Source organism: Eptatretus burgeri, chromosome 12 (genome assembly GCF_056783735.1).
Source record: "Eptatretus burgeri isolate ZD-2024b chromosome 12, Ebu_testis_v1, whole genome shotgun sequence".
NCBI lineage: Eukaryota > Metazoa > Chordata > Myxini > Myxiniformes > Myxinidae > Eptatretus > Eptatretus burgeri.
The window spans coordinates 95,034,053-95,055,220 of NC_140972.1; the positions used below are offsets into that span (position 1 = coordinate 95,034,053).

The 21,168-nt window shown below is 42.2% G+C and overlaps 1 protein-coding gene across 3 annotated transcripts in view; it reads right to left on the reverse strand.

The window, feature by feature from the left end:
• LOC147016174 (myosin-IIIb-like) overlaps positions 1-17,650 on the reverse strand; it is a 52,490-nt gene extending 34,840 nt beyond the window's left edge. Inside the window, exons 1-5 of one of the 3 annotated variants that reach the window (XM_085848940.1) lie at positions 17,584-17,650; positions 11,615-11,746; positions 4,876-4,941; positions 1,983-2,113; positions 519-621 (exon numbers count right to left, since the gene is read on the reverse strand). In XM_085848940.1, the coding sequence (XP_085705066.1) occupies positions 519-621; positions 1,983-2,113; positions 4,876-4,941; positions 11,615-11,746; positions 17,584-17,601 (450 nt within the window). In that variant the 5' untranslated portion in view covers positions 17,602-17,650. Of the gene's footprint in view, positions 1-518; positions 622-1,982; positions 2,114-4,875; positions 4,942-6,922; positions 7,659-11,614; positions 11,747-12,063; positions 12,208-17,583 lie in introns of those variants that run through there. The other 2 variants (XM_085848939.1, XM_085848941.1) reach the window with 2 other exon arrangements.
• Between the last annotated feature and the right edge of the window lie 3,518 nt (positions 17,651-21,168).

Below are 21,168 nucleotides of genomic sequence, written 5' to 3' on the forward strand. Positions count from 1 at the left end.
TCACATCATGGTTTACTTTGTGACAGCTTATTCTGTATTAATAAAACTTCCAGTAATCCAAGAATGTGTGACATGTTTTCGCTATTCCAAAACTGAATCCTATTGGTGCCTCCATTCATAATAACCTCATTCATCATCATCATCATCATCATCATCATCATCATCATCTCGTATGCAGTCTGTGCCTGCTGGTTGCATCATTGCTGGGAGGGTGGCTGTGCCACTGATGCATTGCCCGTTTCTAATAAGCTGGTACTCATTTTGCCGACCTCAGAAGGATGACAGGCTGAGTCAACCCACCTGGTGTTATTTAACGGCATGACAGGGGCTCAAACTCAAGACCCTAAGATCTTAAGCAATACCCTCATTGATTTGAGCAGTGTGTTTGCATTCAACTCTCACAAAGTCCAATTCACATTTTGAAAATAATTATTTATCTTCACACTCACCAACCCATCATCACTACCCCTCCCTCTATTCATTGTTCCCCTTCCTTCCGCAAATTATTTGAGGCACACCTGCAAAATCTGCTGCTCCAGTTGCGAATGCCCTTTGCACATCTCCATAATGTGTCTCACCAACAACTTTGTGCCTTCAGTCTTTCCTGCTCCACTTTCTCCACTGTGATGAGACATGTACACCCACAGCTCTCCTCAACAATTCCAGCACCGTCTCAACACACACTGCAACCAAACTCACCAGATTCTCACCACTGTTACAAGGCATACAATTCAAACTCACTACATTCACACCACTCTCGCAGCACTTTAGCCACACTAACAACAACAAAAACAAAAACAAAAAAATCCCAACTCGCTGCATGAGACATTTGCTGGATAAAAGAAAAGGAAGTCATCAAATTGAAATCACGATAGAGGGGTGAAGGTGGACAAGTGTTAATTCAGAGGGGACATTCTTAATGAAAAGAAAAGAAATACAAGGCAATAAACTTGGAAAGTTTACCTGAACATTCAATCAGTGCCACCTTTTTATCACCAAACAATTTGAGGTTTCTGTTCCAGGCACCCTGAGCTACTCCGCCAATTTAACCATTTCCTTTTTTAAGTGTGACACAAAGATACAGACATGTCTGTGAGAGTTTATTAAACTCTTTTCATTCGCCAAAATTGCAATCAAATGCAACGAAGGTAAAAGTTCATCTTTAACAGGTGCTTGCATCCTCCACCGGTGCTATATCATGAAGCGTCATGTCACTTATTGGAAGCTCATTGAAATCGTTGAAGACAAACTCATTGAAAGCTCATGGAAATATGCCTGGTGTTGGCTTAATGGTTCGGGTGGTGATTTGGGGATCCGAGGATCCTGAGTTCAAATCCCATTAGGCTGTTGAATTAATACCAGGTGGGGTTGACTCTGCCCGTCATCCTTCCGAGGTCGGCAAAATGAGCGCCAGATTGCTGGTATCCTGTGTCGGGGTGGCGACCAGTCCAGGATTGTGTCCAATAGCGAAGGAGACTGCTTAGGCAGCACCAACGCTCTACACGGAGTATGGTCCCGATGGATGGATGGATTGAAATCATGCTTTTATTTATTTATTTTCTCCAGTTATCCGAGGCTCACGGTGGAGCTTGTACATATATCATTAGATATCAGTGTACTTTCACACAATTTACAAGAACATAACTAAAAATTAGACAATAACACATGGTACACAGGATTTGAACCTACGTTCTCTGCATAACGAGCCAGGGAATTCAGAAGGGAGCATGAGGAGGCCAACACAAATCCAATTACTGTAAAATTTGTCATAAACATTTGACCAGTTTCTGAACAACCCTAAAGGTCATCAATTTGATCTCTCCTCTTTATTCCAAGCACAGAAACCTGCAAATGGTTTCCTTTTGGCCAAACAAGACAAAACTGGTCCAGAGCCGAATGTCAAGCAGTGACATCACAACACCACATCGATGATTTTTGTGCAAATATTTGTAAGTTTGTCAACAGCATAAAACACCACTCACCTGATAACCACACATTGGCTTTCTGAACTCGAACTGCCTTCTCCCACTGCACCGCAGTACGCTGAATTAGCAATCGCAAAAATGTGAGGAGGTAAGCAGGTTCTCGGCTGCTCTCTGTAACGGTCTGAAACCTGAAAAATAATCGTTGTCATAACCATATTGTCGGAGATAAGTTGTCCGAACTTGATGTCTTGATTCTCAGTGTGCCCATGTCATATCTACCTTGGGTTCAAACCATGACAGAGTCAGATTGCAGTTGAAAACCACGACGTTGTGCAATGAAAATCACACGGGCTTGCAGACAAGACTGCCTATCCTGTCCACAATCATGTGGGTGTAAAACAACCTGTACCTTTGGACTGGTGAACAATGGATTTTATTAGCGAGAAGTTTGTAAGAGCATGTTTACCGCCACGGGAAACGAGGTGCAGCTGACGTTTTTATTTTATTTTATTTTATTTTTTTTTTACACACATATATGAAGGCTCATGGAAGAGCAGAATGAGAGAGGGTAATGGATAAACAGACAAAATGGGGGGAAAAGGCAGAAGAGTGGGATGACAACAAACCAATGTAGCACAGCACAAGGAGATGAAAGCAGGCGTAGTAAGCATCAGTCATGGAAATGGGAGAGGTAATGAGCTGGAGGTGGGCAACAGACTTGAAATCCTTGAGGGAAGAACCTGAGAGCAGTTGCACAGGTGAGAAAACGGCTTGGGGTTTGAATTAAGAAGTGAGCATCGAGTTTGGACTCAGGAAGGGTAACAAGGAAAGGGCTTCGGGCAGAGCTTGTGTGAACTGGAGGGACAGGGGCTGAGCACATTCCTGGCATTAAATATAATGGATAGTCGAGCAAACATGGCTGACTTTGTGACGTCGTGAACTTTACATCATGGCTTTGATTCGAATAACAAACCTTGGCCTCGAGTTCCGCTTTCAAGTGATACAAATTACACACTTGTGCATTAGCTTGTGGATGGAATCATCACAAAAATGTGGCACGAGGATTGGCCGATTTGGCATTCCGATCCAAGCCCATGGCTTATGATGCTGGAGACCCCCACATTAACATCCTTTATGGGGAAATGCATTCACGGTTTCCATGTGTGTAATAGATAGGGAAATGCTTTGAAAATTGCTTCGTTTTGGTGGAAACACCAAATATTTCTGAACGGAACATAAGAGTCTGGAGTCAATCAGACAGACCCTTGGGAGACAAGAAGTCTATGCAATCACGAGGGGTCCAACTCAGGAGGGACTTGTCGGCCATTAGAGGGATTTTAAAGCAGCACGGTGAGATAAGTCATCAAATTAGTCAATTTGCAGATGTGGAACTTGTATGGGAGAAGAAAGATGAATGTTTGGTGGGAAAGACATGGTCGCACATAAGAAGTCTTTGAGCTGTTTGCTCACATTTCTGACAAGGTGCCAGTAGCCAGATAAGAAGTAGTGTGTTAATAAATAAACTTGGCTGGAATAAGGTCTGTTGGGGATATTTCATGCTACGGACTGCGGAGGTTAAAATTGTTACCTCGACTGCTGCATCAACAGATTTTGACTTGGTCAGGGGAAGCTTTGCCTGGTCGTTATTGTCTGGACGATTCATCTACTGAGCTGCTGCTAAAGTGCATGTCACTTTTAATAAAACTTTGACCAAATTGTATGAAAATCTCTGAAAAGTTTCCAGAGAACCGTTAACTGGCAGCAGCAGTGCAACAGCGAGTAAAGTAAACAGATAAACAGATGATGGCATGTGGATGTCGAACGAAGTAATAACACAACCGAGCTACGGGTGAAGTCACCGATTGTATATAAAACCAGAAGGGCACTCGGTAGAGCGCATACCTCCGCTACGTAATGCCTGATCCACGAGAACATATCGGGCCATACAGTACTATATCGTTTCTGGCCCTATCTCTCAATGGTGAAGAATCACTTCAAAATTAAATAATTCTCGTATCCAGAACCGGATCTTCACCAAAATTGAAACAATTCCTTCTTGTCACGCACCCAACCTGTCCACCAAGTTTCGTCCGAATCCGTCTACAATTTTTCGATGTATCTTGCTATATATTAGTTTAGCCCGATCTATCAATAGTGAATAATCACTTAAAAAAATTATCGGATTCGGATCTTCAACAAAATCTAAGCATTGCGTACTTGTCACACACCGGACCGGTCCACAAAATTTCATTCAGATCCATCCCAAACTTTTAAAAATATCCTGCGTACAAACAAACAAATGAAATTGCTGGAATAACTTTGTCATATCTCCATGATCTCAGAAAAAACAAAAACCTGGAAATCAATTTGGTTCTTACAAGTCGATAGTGCTACTGTTTAAGGAGTTATCGCACTTCGTTTGGTCATGATCATAACTTGGAAGTCAATCGGACTTGAAATGGCGTTTTTAATCGCAATTTGAAAGTTTTGACCCAACCCCCCCTGACATTCGACCCGCGACCGCTAAGAAGGGTGTTGGTGTGACTCCCCAATGAGACATGTGGTTGGATGCAGAATTGGAAGATGCACATTTTGGATTTGGTCTGAAGTCGACACGACCATTTCAGCGGACGTTATTGCGAAAATAAGAATTTCGGTCTTTCGGTGACCTTGACCTTTGACCTAGATTCACCAAAAACGCCAAGTGTCTAAGTTGGACCATGGCCGACGTCTGTACCCAGTTTGGTCATGATCGCTAAAACAGTGTGGCTGATACAGGGTAAACAAACACACAGACAGACAGACAGACAATGACACACACAACCAACCAACATAATTGCCGAAATCCGAAGGATTTGGCCAATTAACAAAAAGAGACAGACAGACAATGGGGTGAAAACAACCTCCTTCACCTTCAGTGGCGGTGGTAATGAAGAAATGGAATACTTACGCCATTTTCATAAATTGGCAGCAGCTTGTAAGGGTTTATTGATATCAATATGTCTCCAATGTACGTCTGCAAAGAGAGAACCCAGAAACTATCGTTACAATTGCACCCTTAAACAATGCAATATCATTTATCACAAAAATGAGTGCTTCTTGTACTCAAGTCAAAGTATAGTGAAATGACATGTACAACAAAAAGGAATACGACTTGTGAAGATCATTAATGAGTGAATTAGGTTTTTGTTGGTCATTAATGAGCTAACATCACTGCAGGGTAATTCTGAGAATGGCTCAGTTGGCAGAAGTTTGGGAGAATACAATTCTTTACTCTCACGACCTACAGCTGGATTTAACCCACAACCACTCGGATCACCAGTCCAGTGTCCTTCCACAAGGCCACCAGCATTCCCATTACCCAATTGTTATGATTCATTGTGGAATATTAACAACATAATATGGAACCATTATCAACATACTATTTTTTGTCCAGTGCTGCCAAAACAGTTTCATGGCAAGGATTACTCTGGGTAGTTTTCCTTTGTCTTCCCAGGTGTAGCAAGGGCAGAATTTTGGGAATTGTTCAGAGTGTCGGCGATGACTCACTTACTCTTGAAAAAAAGAAACCAAGAGATATTTAACTTCCACCAGCAACGACGAGCACACAGGACACCCAGCTTAACATCCACCCGAGGGATGGCACACTTTGTGATGCAATACCATACCGACAACAAGTTGGTAGCTGGAGTATGCATGGGTGATTGTTTACATGTGTGCTGATTGTGATGTCTGTGAGAGGGTCTCAGAGGGATAGTGTGTAGTCGGTGTTGTATATTCTTCACTCTGAAACAACCTTCACTCTCAGACCCCTCGCCCCCCTCCCCCCATTCCCCAAACAAAAGATAAAATAAAATAAAATAAGTTTTTTTATTTTTTTAATACCCTGGTGATATCCCTGAGCCTGCCACACTTTTCCTCTCCCCACTCCTCCCCCCATTCTACCAATTAAATTAAGTCTCTAGGTTGACATATGTTTAATCTGGTGGTGTTGTTGTAGCACAGGCATGATGCGCCGAATGGCCTTCTTCTGCATCAAATCTCATTGTTATAGCTTCATGGCAGGCACACCCCAAGCCCGGATGCCAGCACCCTCTGAGCCTGGCACCCCAGGAGGTCACCTGGGTCCCCTGCCCCTAAATCGGCCCTGCTCCCAGACTCAGAGCTGAAACTCTAACCATTACACCACTGAGTCTGGTTTGGGGATAGTAAGGAGAGTTTACCCACAATACAATAGTACGGAGCTCTGTTCTTCAATGCATGGCCCGTGAGCCACTGGCGGCCCTTAATGGCCTAAAGTGCGGCCCGACATGCGGCCGATAACACACAAATGTGAAAGCACCCCATCATAATCTGCTATAAATGCCATCAAATTGACCCAATGGTTTCAAATGAATGTTCCAACATAAAGCATAAAAGTAACATAACTACATCAGGAGATGGCAGTGGACAAACAATGATGCTTCTTGCATCCCAGTTAACCACAACGAGGAAGAGTACGTGGGGTCGGGGCCGAACAGCAGCCAAGATGGGGTCCTGCAGGCGGTGTGGCGGCTCTCATGCTGATGTCTTGTCAGCATAAGTGGCCACCCTCAAAAAAAAATAGTGAAGATCACGGACTTTGGAGGGTTTATCTGGGATATAAAGGGGAGTAATCCATAATGGAGATGGTAAGGAAGGTTACACACCGAATGAGTATTGCATCAAAAAACATCAACTTCACTCGGAGATGATGTTAAGCTCAAGGGGAAGTGTCTGTTAGCATTTATTTCTGATGAAGATAAGATCCCACATTGACTTTCATGAAGAGTATGTGAGTTATCGCCAACTCCCTTAGCACCGCCCAAAATGACTGCGGGTGAGTGCCAGGTCTGGAGAGCCAGTTAATGAGGAACTTGGGCCACAATAACACGTGCTTCATGAGCCGCTGACCACAACCTTTTGGCACATGGCATAACGAAGAACGAGTTTGGGATCAAAGGAAAATGGTGAAGTACCCAAATATTTGGAGCTTTTTGCATGGCCGTATGGACACCATGGTGTGCAGATGTGGACATGTCACAGTAGGGATTTCCCTATGTGGCACTTGCACTTGCACCAAAGACATGTGACTTTTCAGAGCACACTCATTGGTTACCACACGATTTCTGGTTAAAAACCTGTCTCCAAGGCCATCCATTTGGTGCATCAACTGTTATTACTGACTTTGAAAACTACTCACCAAGCTGGGACTGATCCGAGTCGTGAGAGGCTGAAGGCCTACTTTTGCTACTTCGTTCAGAGAAGCCAATTGTCATTCTCTCTTTGGTAAACCCAATGTTAAAACTACTTGGATCATTAAACAATGCCATCCAGGCATCTGCTACAACAGTAGTACATCTTTATCCAGCAATATAATCTACACTTGGATCAATTAGAGAGATATCCATTGAAAAAATATTGGAAGAAGCAAAAAAAGACCACTCCAGAAGTTGGCGAGTGAAGGCCTTTATTATTGACTTCCCAACTGATGGGGACAAGAAGTGTTTGTTAAGCCAACTCAAAAAGCACACAGACTTGATTGTTACCAATCTACAACGAGACTTCTGGATTCTACGCATCCTCGACGTACTTTTTGCAGTTGCTTCTCTCATAAAACACCGACAGTTGACTGGAGTGAGGCTCTGCCAGCAATGGGGCTACCACATGATCAGGACAGAATGTAGAATTTGAACACAGAGTGGAACCTCATACGGCGAATTAATGAGGATTTGACTTCAACTCGTTCTTTTTTTTTTAAATCACGACTCGTGTCTCGACATAATCTCTTGCTCCGTTTCCCAGAATCAGAGAAGTAGAGATTCATCTTTTGCTACTTCCCGTCACAACAGCTACAGTTGAGCGTTCTTTTTCTTCACTGAATAGAACTGTGTGCTCTGAAAGAAGTCGCCTTCTGCCTGATCATGTAAATGAACTAATGAGCCAATCAATGGAAGGACCCGAGGTATCGGACACGTGGGAAGCCACGAAGGACGATCGCACTGCAATCGAGAAGTTCATGAACAAAGTCGTGCAAAATTACAACAAGAAACCAAGAAGGATGTGGATGTAGTTCGTGTAGTCCTTTATCTAAGGCCTGAGTTCATTATCATTCATCTTAAGACAGCAATAATTTATTAACTTCTCGAGACTTTCCTGCTCTACATGCATGACGTGTCCAAAGTGTTACAGTTTCTGTTTTAGCATCAGCGCTTCTATTGTACACTAGACGACCCGTGAACCCGTTTGGTTCCCGTTGTGACAGCAGTTGATGAAAAAAAATCATTTCAAGAGACAAAAAAAAACATAGCTCCAGCAAACTATACTGCTGAGGTTGTTTGCATTGCTCAAATTACTCCTGAAGAGTACTTGACTGAATGGGGAATTTATTTAAAACAAACAAACAAACAAAAAAAAACATTGTTGCCCGATTTGAATGAAACTTGAAACTGCACACTGTAGGCGAATGTTGAGAAAGGTGGCTCCCAAATTTTTGTGATATCGTGTACCGTTTTGGCTGTATTTCAGGAACATACATACATACATACATACATACAAGATGACAGTTTTAGTAATATATAGATAGATTGTGGTTTAATTTCTACCAGCACTGACTTGTTTGTTCTTCTTGCAGTCTTTTGGATTGATAACAATAGTCTCCAACACCACATTTAGACGGCGCTCGAACACAGCCGAGTGCATACCCTCATCCTCATGATCTCACCTCTCATGCAATATAATCAAAGTAAAGACCAATTACTGCACCATCGTCCCAAGAAGGAAGCCAGACATAATACACGCGCGCACACACACACACACACACACACACACACACACACACACACACACACACACACACACACACACACACACACACACACACACACACACACACACACACACACACACACACACACACACACACACACACACACACACACACACATATATATTGTACTGGTAAGTAGTTACAAAGGTTATTTTGTTTGAAGTTATAACCTTAACTTATTAGCAATTGACTCATTTCCCAACTGCCCAGATCATCAGCTGGGCACCATTCATCATCGAGGTTTCGATCCTTTCAGCCCAGAACCTCTACAAACGGCGGATCCACAACCCCGGTCGCAGGTCCACATCAGTAGAGTACTCAACATCAACGGACCCACAACCTCAAAGTTGTGTCCAGACAGTCAGTCAACACAGCAATACAATATCCTTATACAAACTTATTAGCTGCTCTTAGAGCACCCTTATTCTGGACATTTCCATCTGTCTGTCTGTCTGTCTGCGAAACTTTGGTCAAGCCTCGGGGCTAAACCACTCAACCGATTCCAATGAAATTTGGTAGGTAGGACCAATATTTCTGGGAATCGTGTGCTTTCGAATATGGGACACCAAGCCCCAGCAACGGCCCTTTAAAGTGGTCAAAAAATCGAAAAAAATTAAAAAAAACATGTATCGAAAAATCGAAGCTTAGAGTTCTGTGCGCAATCTATCTAGCTCCCTTCATGCCAATTTGCAGCCCTAACAAAAATATTTGTAGGAGGAGATCGGTTTTGGGCGAGTACATGTCGAACATTTCAGAAACGGTTAATTGCGAATATCTCTAAGAGAAAGAGTCTGATTTTGGTGAAACTTGGGTGAAATGTGTACAATGTGGCTAGCATGTACACAAAAATGAATGGTTGCTATGCACACCACCGTTGCTTCGCAACAGCTAAAATACTTTATCGTACATCGTACACTTATTGTGGACTGTACAAAAAAATCAATACCTCCGAAACTGAACCTCCGAGGGACCTGCTTTTTTTTGTGCCCAAGGAGAATGTCTTACAGCATCATATAAAAAATAATAAAAAATTGATGCTTTCTGCACTCAATTGAACCTCATTCCTTCCCATCATGGACCGACACGTGGCACTGCTCAGCTGGATAATGTACTGATTCCTGAACAATATACAAATTACGAAAATCTCCGATACATGTATACTCTAACTTTCGCTAATTGTACTCTGATCATCGTGCTGTGGCCATTCGATTGTCAAAGAATGAAATTGATTGATCGCATGTACATGAATATCGGCTAGTCGCGTCGGCCAGCTTTCCATCTCGAGCGAGCATCCATGTCGCCTACCGGCTTGTTCCAGCATTTGTAAACGTCATAAGTACAGCTGACAAGGCCAAACCACACCTAAAAATTCCAAACCATGTGCTTACTGTGCTTATATTTAGCTCGTTTGACTCCATGCAGCAGATCCGGTTTGGTCACCTTTCATCTTGCAGGCTGGCAATAATGTTTTGAGCAGGTACAAGGTGTCTGTGTGCACCAGTTTAAGTGCGTTTCAAATCTCTTCTCACACACAAACACAGAGAACGTTATTAGATTATTATGGGGCCACACAAAATAATACAACACCAACCGGACAGACAATGCAGAACAAATGAAAAGCTTTGCAATAAATATGAACAAATCATACCTGGATTTGAAATCAAAATCCATAATGAAGGGGGTTAGAATTGGAGCCGAGACCGTTTTGGCAATGGATCCAAAAAGACCCAAACAAAGAACGTCTCATCAAACGTATTCTAGTCATCGTGATGACTCAGCCTGAACTCGAACCCAGACTAAGTCAGGAGATGACGGCGACTACTATTCCTACTACCACTACGACTAGTACTACTACTTTTGTTCCCACCTTCTTGTGGAGTCAGCCCAAATCTTTTGGCCCAAATCCTTTTGGTCCAAATCTTTCACGTACTGGGCTGGCAAGGCCCGATATTAAACTGATGGCGATTTGATGAGGAATATATAATTTGTTCAGTGTGCCGGCAATAACTCACTTACTCATCAGGAACTGCACCTTTGGATATTTAACATCCACCAGGTAATGCAATCAGAAAGGACATTCGGCGAAATTACTATCCGAGGGATGGGGTACTTTGTGATGTAATTCTCTGCCTGGGAAACACCAATCAAAGTTTAATCAAAGGAACCAAACCCAGACTAGACAGATCAGAGGTAAGAGTGCAACCTATGTACTAGCCTGGCAGACAGGTAAAGTCTGGGTTGCATCTAAGCAGGTTACTCCTGACAAAGAGCCACGAACTTAAGCAGATAATTCAAGTCTTGGGTGAGTCAAGTTTATCATGAGAATCACTCAACAAGAATCACGGGTTGACAGGATGGTCTAGACTAGAGGTACGCACACACGCCTCAAAACTGTCTCGTCTGGGTTTGAATCCCAACTCAGCCATAAATTCTCATCCCGGTGTTTCACAGGCAGGGTAATTCATCAATGTGTGTGCCGTCCCTCAGATGGACGTTAAAACTGGATGTTCCAGCATTCACTGGTGAACGTTAAATATCCCACGGTGTCGTTTGCGAAGAGTAGGCAAGCTATCGCCGGCACCACAAACAAATCACAAATTCCTGCCATAACCAGCAGAGGGCACTGCATCGGCGGAACATCCACATCCTCAGCCAATTATGCTACCCCGCAGCCTCGTGCGACATCCGAATGAAGAAGAATAAGAATCACAGATGGATTATAAAAAATACAAAACTTTGTTTGCAGAAAGTGGACGATTTTACACATTTCGTGACATGTTACATATGAAATGGGATTTTCATTAAAACCTGACCAGGTGTGACACAGGACAGGTGGACTCACGTAGATTTGCTGCTTGTTGTATCGGTCACGCAGCGTTCCCAGGATATGCTCCTCATCCAAGCTGGTTAACTTGGCAAGGTCCACCACCTGATCACAGTCCGGATCAACCATCACGAAGCCTTTCACAGGACTCTGTTTGGAGGTTCACAAAGATGCAGACAGGATTGGCTGTTATTTGTAAAAACTTGCCCAAACACATGCCGAGAATTAGTCACTTCACTTCATTGTACTTCCCATGCCCAAAGCCACGATTAAGAGTCAAAACTTCATCTCGACACCGAAACACATAAAAACTTTTCCTTAAACTTTCAGAACTTTTTGAAGTCAAGGTACAAAACATTTCAAGTTTAGACAATTCGATGTACGTCTCCATTTGGTACACACACTTGTCATGCAGCACATTTGTAATCAACGTTGTCGTAGTGCGCTGCAACAACACATCAACTCACCCCGAAACGCTGGAATATGTTATTCAGTCCAACCTGTACAGGCTGAAAGTGCATTGCAGTATCCTCAATGGGCGGGGACTGCACCACGGACACGCCCACGAGGGCGTGGCCAAAAGTGATACAGCTCATTACAAAATCAAGGACATGTTAAATTATTGGAGGAGTCCATTTGCCCCCTCATCGCTGCGCTACATCAAATTGTGTAAAAATCAGAATTCTCCCATTTTTCAGACAACTTAGATGGAAACGAGACTATATTTCATGGAGGAACAATGCGAGGCTTATGTTTATCCACTAAATGTTAATAAAGAACGCCAATTCCCAGAAAGACCGGAATCCCACTCATCGATCACTGTGAATACGTCATTACGTAACAAATAGATAGATGGCTCCTCCAGCACCATGTGTAAGTTATGATGGTGGAGTGGGAGGGTAAGGGGAAGGGGTGTCCCTTAGTTGAGTGGGAGGGGAAGAGGTGCAGGTGGTTGGGCTGGGGATTCATGGAAATGGGAGGTTTGTTTTTGTGCTCGATACCCTTCCATTTCATTAAATTGTTCCCATTTAGAAAAAAAAAAATCATGGAATTCCAGGCATACCTTGCTTGCTGCTTTGTTATTGGAAGCGAATACCTTTCTTGTCCGAAGTTTTAATAATTGCAGGAAGTGGCGTCACAGTGGTATCAATTTATGGAGACAAAGTCTCAATGAGTACATCATACTGGAGGGTACAGACCAGTCCCATAAATGGTGGACAGGGAAGGGGAAGTCAAAAATTCCTGACATTTGTGCACCGATGTTTATGTAATAAACGTGCGTACCTAAAAGCAACTTGATTACATGTTTAAAACTTTACAGGATACTGTCACAGACTTCGTTGTCAAGCCAGCCCAGTTGTCAGGTCCGAATCCTGACAAACCACCGTCACAATGATCACTGCGGTCTACTGGTTTGGACGCTCCAATCAGGGTCGCGGGCCTGATTGCCAGCTACCACACTTTGGTGGAACGTCTGAGCTGGTTAAGAGACGTGCTGGCACTCCCTCAAGCCCCACACCAAATGGGGGTACGAGCGGTTAAGGCGCCGGACACAGGGTGCTTTTCCTGCAGACACTAATCGTCCCGAACCCAATCTGTCCTTTTCCAGACAATTCATTATTAAGGCCGTTTGCGATCAGGGCAAATCGAATCGCTCAGAAACCAAGTGACTTCATATGCGTATTTATTAAATTAATGGGGAAGGAGATCAAGGGACACGTGAACATTTATTGACGGATCATTTTTATGCCTCGAGTGGGTGACGAGGCGTAAAAATGATATACGTATGTACGTGCAAATTTTCTCCGTTTTCTCTGCAACCGCTTATCCGATTGACACAATTTTGACCATCGATGTGAATCGTCATGCGGAATTTTTTCATCATAATTATGGCGTCATGCGTCACGTGGGGGTGGCATCCATGTTGGAAAAAATGGAAAAACATTGGACCTCTATCTCCTAAACCGCAAAATGGGGAAAAAATTGAAACTTAGCACCTGACAACTACTCTACATGGGGAACAAGAGCGATTTGACTGTGATGTAATCGGTGAAGTGGTATTCGACGAGTAGAACGCTGCATTCAATCAGTATGAAAATCTGTGAGGTTCATCTCAGGAAATATTTCAACACGGAAAAAAATATATTGTGACGTCATCCATCACGTGGTTTGGCAGCCATATTGTTTTTTTTTTTTCATGGAAAAAAATCTTCATCTCCAGAACCGCTTTACAGATTTAAGTGAAACTGCACACAAATGATCGACTCTCCATGCTGAATAAAGTTTGATAACTATAACATGATCGGTCACATGTTCTGGCAACCATCTTGGATTTACCCTCAAACCTTCAAAAATCTTCTTCTCCAGAACAGCTGGACAGATTGAGGGGAAACTTCAGACATGTTCCCCATGAATTAGGGATATGAGGATGATCAAGAATAATTGATGTCACGTGGTTTGGCGGCCATATTGGATTGATGAAAAATATTAAATAATGTTTTTTCTGGAACCGCTTATCCGATCAAAGTGAAATTTACCAAGTATTACCAAACCGTATAACTGCATACAGTGTGGAAATGATGTCAACGGTCACGTGGTGTGGCAGCCATATTAGATATAAAAACGAACCTTATCCAATCAAAACAAAACTTCACACACATGATCTGCTACCAAATCTCAGGCAAAGTCCATATTTTCAATGCCATTGGTCACGTGGCTTGGCAGCAATGTTAGTTTGAATACCAAAAAATTAAAAAACCCTTTTCTCCAAAAAAAAATATTTGTAGCAACAGTAGTGGATCATCACTGCAAAGTCTCACATCAAAAGGCTAAGCAGTTTCAGAGAAATATTTTTTTAAAATGTGATCGACTTGGCATGGGGAATATTGGTTGACAATTTCAACATCGGTCACAAGGTCTCGCAGCCATGTTGGACAAAAAGCCTTGTCCGATCAACGCAACTCCAAAAACGTGATCGGCCACACATTCCGAATCTGATTTTATAAAGAAGACGTCGTGGGTCAGGTGTCCAATCGAGGTGGGGTTGTATATAAGCGGCATGGTTGTTTTTTATCACCATAGAAATTTCATGAAATTTTCACAATAGATGTGACTACTGGACCTTGGGGATATTAGGATGATACCGCAACAAACCATCTTCTGTGAAATGCAAGAGTCCCCAGGTTCTCATGGCTGGTACTGCCCTCTTCACGTGAATTCCCCGGAACTTCTTGGAACGTGCTCGCAATATTCCACACCGAGGTCCAATGTGCGACTCTCCGCCCCTGGTTACCCACACATTTATACTCTTGGTCTCCGCTCCACCCCATAACATTACCCCACACTATCCACCCTGCACCGAATGGCAATTCAACTGTCCATAAAGGCACGCCCCACCCCTAAACTTCACGAAAACTCTTTGAATATGGCTGGATGCACCCTTGTTGCACCAAAACTTGTGCCCATGGTGTGGTCTTTCCCCCAAAAGATCATCGAGGATAAACTACAGAGGAATAAAACATTAAAAATGTGCCAGTCCGATGAATTAAAAAGGTTCCAGGTAAAGTGGTTTTAGATATGAACGTGCAGGGAAGGAAGACGGTTGCTTTCTATACAAATAACCACACATTTCCTAGCATGGTCATTTTACCTCTCTGGAGGTAGAGCCGAAGAGAGCCACCGCACGCTTACACTAAACATGCACTTTGGAAATAGTGATAGGCAATGCAATGTTAACCACTACAAGTCATTCCCATTTTAAACACCAAAATAATGAAATAAATGCACATTTAATAAATATATATTAAATAATACATCTATACTAATAAATACACATTAAATAAATACATCTAAACTAATAAATACACATTAAATAACTACATCGATACAAATAAACACATTAAATAAATACATCTAAACTAACAAATACACATTAAATACACATTAAATAAATATATATTAAATAAATAAATCTATACTAATAAACAAACGTTAAATAAATACACATTAAATAATTACATATATACTAATAAATACACATTAAATAAATACATCTATATGAATAAATACACAATACACATTAAATAAACACATCTATACTAATAAATACACATTAAATAAACTCATTAAATAAATACATCTATACTAATAAATACACATTAAATAAATACATGTAAACTAATAAATACACATTAAATAAATACATCTAAACTCATAAATCTATACTAATAAATACACATAAAATAAATACACATTAAATAAACTCATTAAAAAAATACATCTACATTAATAAATACACATTAAATAAATACATCTATACCAATAAATACACATTAAATAAATACATCTAAACTCATAAATCTATACTAATAAATACACATAAAATAAATACACATTAAATAAACACATTAAATAAATACATCTATACTAATAAATACACATAAAATAAATAAATCTATACCAATAAATACACATTAAATAAATACATCCAAACTAATAAATACAAATTAAATAAACACATCTAAACTAATAGATCTATACTAATAAATACACATTAAATAAATACACATTAAATAAATACATCTAAACTAATAAATACACATTAAATAAATAAATCTAACCTAATAAATCTATACTAATAAATATACATTAAATAAATACATCTATACTAATAAATACACATTAAACTAGAGGGGGAGCACTCGGTAGAGTGCAAAACCTCCGCCGCCAATACTGCTAGGTCACTCAAGTGAACCTGATATCCTATTCATTCAATTTGACGTCAACAGTGCTCATAGAGTTATAGTTTGCAACTTTCCCTTTCACTTTTAAGATTTACATACTCAATTCATTCGTACTCACTCCTCAATTCGTACTCCACATACTCAATTCATTCTCTAAAAAAAATTGTTAGAGAAAGAAAAAACACAAAATTTTGGTTTTTTTTCTCCATTTTTTTTTGGGGGGGGGGGGGTTAGAAATCACTTAAAGCATGTAGAAATGCAAAAACAAAAATTCAAATATTTTTTTCAGAATGGCCGCCATAGCGACCATATTGGACTTTGGACCATGTCCAAAATCGAATGGCATGATCCTTGGACCATACCTAATCCCCCCACCAAGTTTAGTCGAAATCCGTCGAGGAGTTTTTCCGTAATAATGTTCACAAACAAACAAACAAGCAGTCATAGACTGGTACTTACGAAATCGTCAACTTGACCTCTGACCTTGTCAAATAAAAGCTGTCTCGAGAGAAGGTAGTGACGCAAACCAGAAGTTTCTACGATGATTCTGTACCAAACCATCAAAAATCGAATGTTTTGGATGTTTGACCTCACTATAACCTTGACCTTTGACCGATTTTGACCAAAATCTAATCAGCGTGAGCCATCACCCTCCTGAATCACGTGGTGTAATTTGACATTAGTAGCTTCTTCCATTCTCGAGTTATCATTTTTTGGATGTTTGACCTCACTGTGACCTCGACCTTTGACCGATTTTGACCAAAATCTAATCAGCGTGAGCCATCACCCTCCTGAATCACGTGGTGTAATTTGACATTGGAAGCTTCTTCCGTTCTCGAGTTATCGTGCCTACAAACAAACAAACAAACAAACAAACAGAAACGGAAGGCATCAATATACTTACGAAATCTTTAGATTTCGTAAGTAACAAACAGAAAGGGGTGAAAACAATAACCTCCATCCATCTTCGAAGATGGCGGAGGTTAATAAATACATATAAAATAAATACACATTAAATAAATGCATCTATACTAATAAATACACATTATATAAATACATCTATACTAATAAATACACATTAAATAAATACATATTAAATAATGTCAATACCCAATTTGAAATTGTAGCAGCTTTATTTATGAACCGATTTGAATGAAACAAAATGTAAATGATAGAGTGTCCAACAGCATGAAGTCCAAAAACCTTGATGAACTGGAGGCAAGAATAACCAATTAATGTTCTCACCAACATTCCTGAAAACATGTTGCGATCAGCAGTAGCGGATGTGCCAGTCCGATGAAGGAAATGTCTTGACAGTGCTGGAGGAGCAGATGTGGAGATTTAAAGAGTCATATATATATAAAACCTCACTGGACACTTTTTCATTTACAGTTTATTTCATAAATAAAACTGCTACAACAATTCAAAATTGGGTATTGACTTATCATACACTCTGTAGTAAGACACAACAAATATATATTTAATTCTTTAAATAATTAATTAATTATATAAAGTTGAGGCTCGTGGAAGAGCAAGACCACAATGGATCAGGACACAACATGACAACAGGAACAGGAAAGAGAGTGAGTGGGTGGGGGGGGGGGGGGGGAGTTGGGGGTTTGGGGGGGGGACACTGACAGCAGAGTTGACGGCCAAGATAAAGGTAGACTTGGACAAATAATGGGTGTGGGGAGGAATGATGGGCAGGAGAGGATGCATGGGGTAGAAAAGATGGATTCAGGAGAGAAAACTGGAAATTTGGAAGGAAGCGAAATTAGGGTGGGGTGGGGGATTAATGAGGGTAGAAAAGATGATGGTTTTGGATTGGGGACGGTTTGAGATGGTGGTGAAAGGCCGTCTCGAAGATATGGAGGGAAGAATGAAATTGAAAAGAATGTGGAAGTTGATTCTACTGCGGGAAAAAAATGAACGAATTACTGCAAGTGAGAAGGGATGCTGGATTGAGGTAGTTTCACGAGAAGGGGTAGTTGAGGTAGTTTTTCTTTCAAAGAAACTTGCTCTCCCTCATGCACGGATTTATCCCCTCTCGTCTTCAGTTGTCCTACCCTTCCTCCCACCCTTGGTTCACTGAAGCTTGTGGTGAGGGTTGTCCTGAAACAACTTGCCTTTGCCTCATGGAAAGCAAACCCAACTGAGAGTAGTCTCAGTTCCTTCCATAAAGCTCAGAACAAGTGTGTATCTACCCTCAGGAGAGCCAGAAAACAACATCTTTCGCATCTCAAGTCTCAACTCTCAAACCTCTCTCACTCCTCAAAATCCTGGTGGCATCTAATCAAATCTGTTTTTGGTGTATGTTCCCCCTCCATCCCCTCAATTACCTCAAATGGCCGCACAGCTGAGACCGCACGTGAAAGAGCTGAATGCCTAAACTCGGTGTTTGCAGCTAAATCTTGTGTCCAAAACCCATCACTTTCTCTACCCACCTTACCCAGTCGGACCCAACTGTCCCTGGACTCTGTGTCCTTTTCTCCTGACAAGGTGGAGAGCTTGCTGTCAAACCTTGACTTGAATTCTGCAACCGGTCCACACGCCATCAGTCCACAAGTCCTCAAAGCCTGCTCTTTTGCTCTTGCTCACCCTCTCTCAGTTCTGTTCACCCTCTCATTTGCTCAAGGTCATCTGCCATCTGCTTGGAAATCAGCAAACATCACTGCCCTGCATAAAAAAGGTGCAAAAACAGATCCCTACAACTCCAGACCAATCAGCCTTCTCCCAATCATCAGTAAGGTTATGGAATCCATCATCACTTCAGACATTAAATCCTTCCTCTTCTCCAATGGCTTGATTTCCGATCATCAATTTGGTTTAAGACCAGGTCACTCTACCCTGGATATGCTGCTTCTGCTCTCCCATCAATGGATGGAGGTCCTCAATGCCAGACAGGAAATCCGAGCCATATCCCTGGACATATCATGTGCTGTTGACACAGTCTGGCACCCTGCCCTACTCACCAAACTCTCTTCCTATGGTATCCAAGGGCATCTCCACTCATGGCTCGCAGACTTCTTCTCCTGTCGCAGACACCGTGTGGCCCGAAATGGAGTTTTTTCATCCCCTCTTCCTGTCCAGGCTAGAGTTCCTCAAGACAGCGTTCTGGGCCCTGTTCTTTTTATGGTTTTCATCAATGATCTCTCCGATTCTCTGGAAAATCCTCTTTATCTCCTTGCTGATGACTCCACCCTCTGCCGTATCATCTATCATCCCTCAGCTCGGCAAGCAGCAGCTTCTTCGCTCACTGCAGATCTGGATAAAAAATCACAAACTGGTCCAACACGTGGAACATGTGTTTCAATCCGGACAAATCTCACACTCTCACTATGTCTCTTCGAAAGGACCATTTAGAAAACCCCCCATCCACTTTCTCAACCATCCTCTGGAAGAAGTCCTTTCTTTCAAGATTCTGGGTCTCACTATCTGCTATGACCTTTCCTGGGAAAGACACATTTTAAACCTCGCCTCCAAAGCCACTCGCCAACTAGGAATCCTCCGTCGTGCAAAGTCCTTCTTCGGCCCACCTGAGCTCCTGACCACTTACAAAGCTTTTGTCCACAGTCTGATGGAGAAATTCTCTCCCCTCTGGGCTGCTGCTCCTGCCTCCCACCTTTCTCCGCTTCACGCTGTGGAAACCAAGGCATTTCGGATCATTGGCATCTCCCGCAATGAGGCTGAGTCTTTGGGCCTCTCACTCAATCACCGCAGGTTGGTCGGTGGTCTTTCTGTCTTCTACCGTCTCCTCTCCAGCCTCGCCCCCCTGCTCTCTCTGCGATTTGTCCCCACCACATTTCCACAGGGCGCTCAAGGTCCACCAACAACCCCCTTCTGGTAAAACTACCAAAATCACGAATCACTGCTCACCTTCACTCTTTCATTCCTCTTTTTCCTGCCTTTGGAATAAACTCCCTCACTCTATTCAATCCCATTCTTCCCTCCAGGCCTTCAAAACAGCTGTTCACCACCAATTCTTATCATCCCCCATCCAAATCCTCGATCTTTTCTACCCCCATTTATCCACCCCAAACCCACCTCCTTCAAATTCCCTGCTTTCCTTCCTCAAAGTCCCAGTAATGTCCATCTTGTATGACCAATGTTCCCCACCCCATCCCTCTCCCTTCCACAGATGTCCTAATGTCTCTGTTCCCCACTGTTTTGTCCTTCCCACTCCCGCCCCTCCTGTCTCATGCCCCCCTTGCTGTGCGTTGTGTTTGCTCTCACATGTGCCTCAACAAGTATACAAAAAAAAGAAAAAAAGAAGGGGGTTGATGGTGAACTGCAGAAACGTTGGTAGACATTTCTATAGTTCACCATCCTGAATCATCCCGAACTACAGAAACCTGGGGGTGGGGAGCGGGGGAGGAGGGTGGGGAGGGGAGGGAGGATGGGGGGGGGGTTGCGGGGGTGGGGAGGAGGGGGGAGAGGGGAGGGGGGGATGAGGGTGGCCCAAGCACAGATTTTTTTTCTTCAATATTTCAACAAATCATTATAATCTTATTCTTAATCTTCTTGAGTCTGGCAGCTTGGTTGGGGTGGCTATCTATCATTTTGTTGGGCCGGCTGCACCGTGACGCTGATGCTGTGCCCCTATACCAGTACACACTGGTGCTCATGTCGCTGCCATCAGAAGGATGACAGGCTGAGTCAACCCCACCCTGTGTTAATTCAGCGGGTAATGGGACTCGAACTCAGGACCCGAAGATCCCAAGCCAGCCCCCTTAGCCATTAAGCCAACACCAGATTAAATCTTTATTTTGAGAATATGGAGAACAATATATAATCCATACATTTAACTTCCTTTGCTTTTTCTTTCGCTGG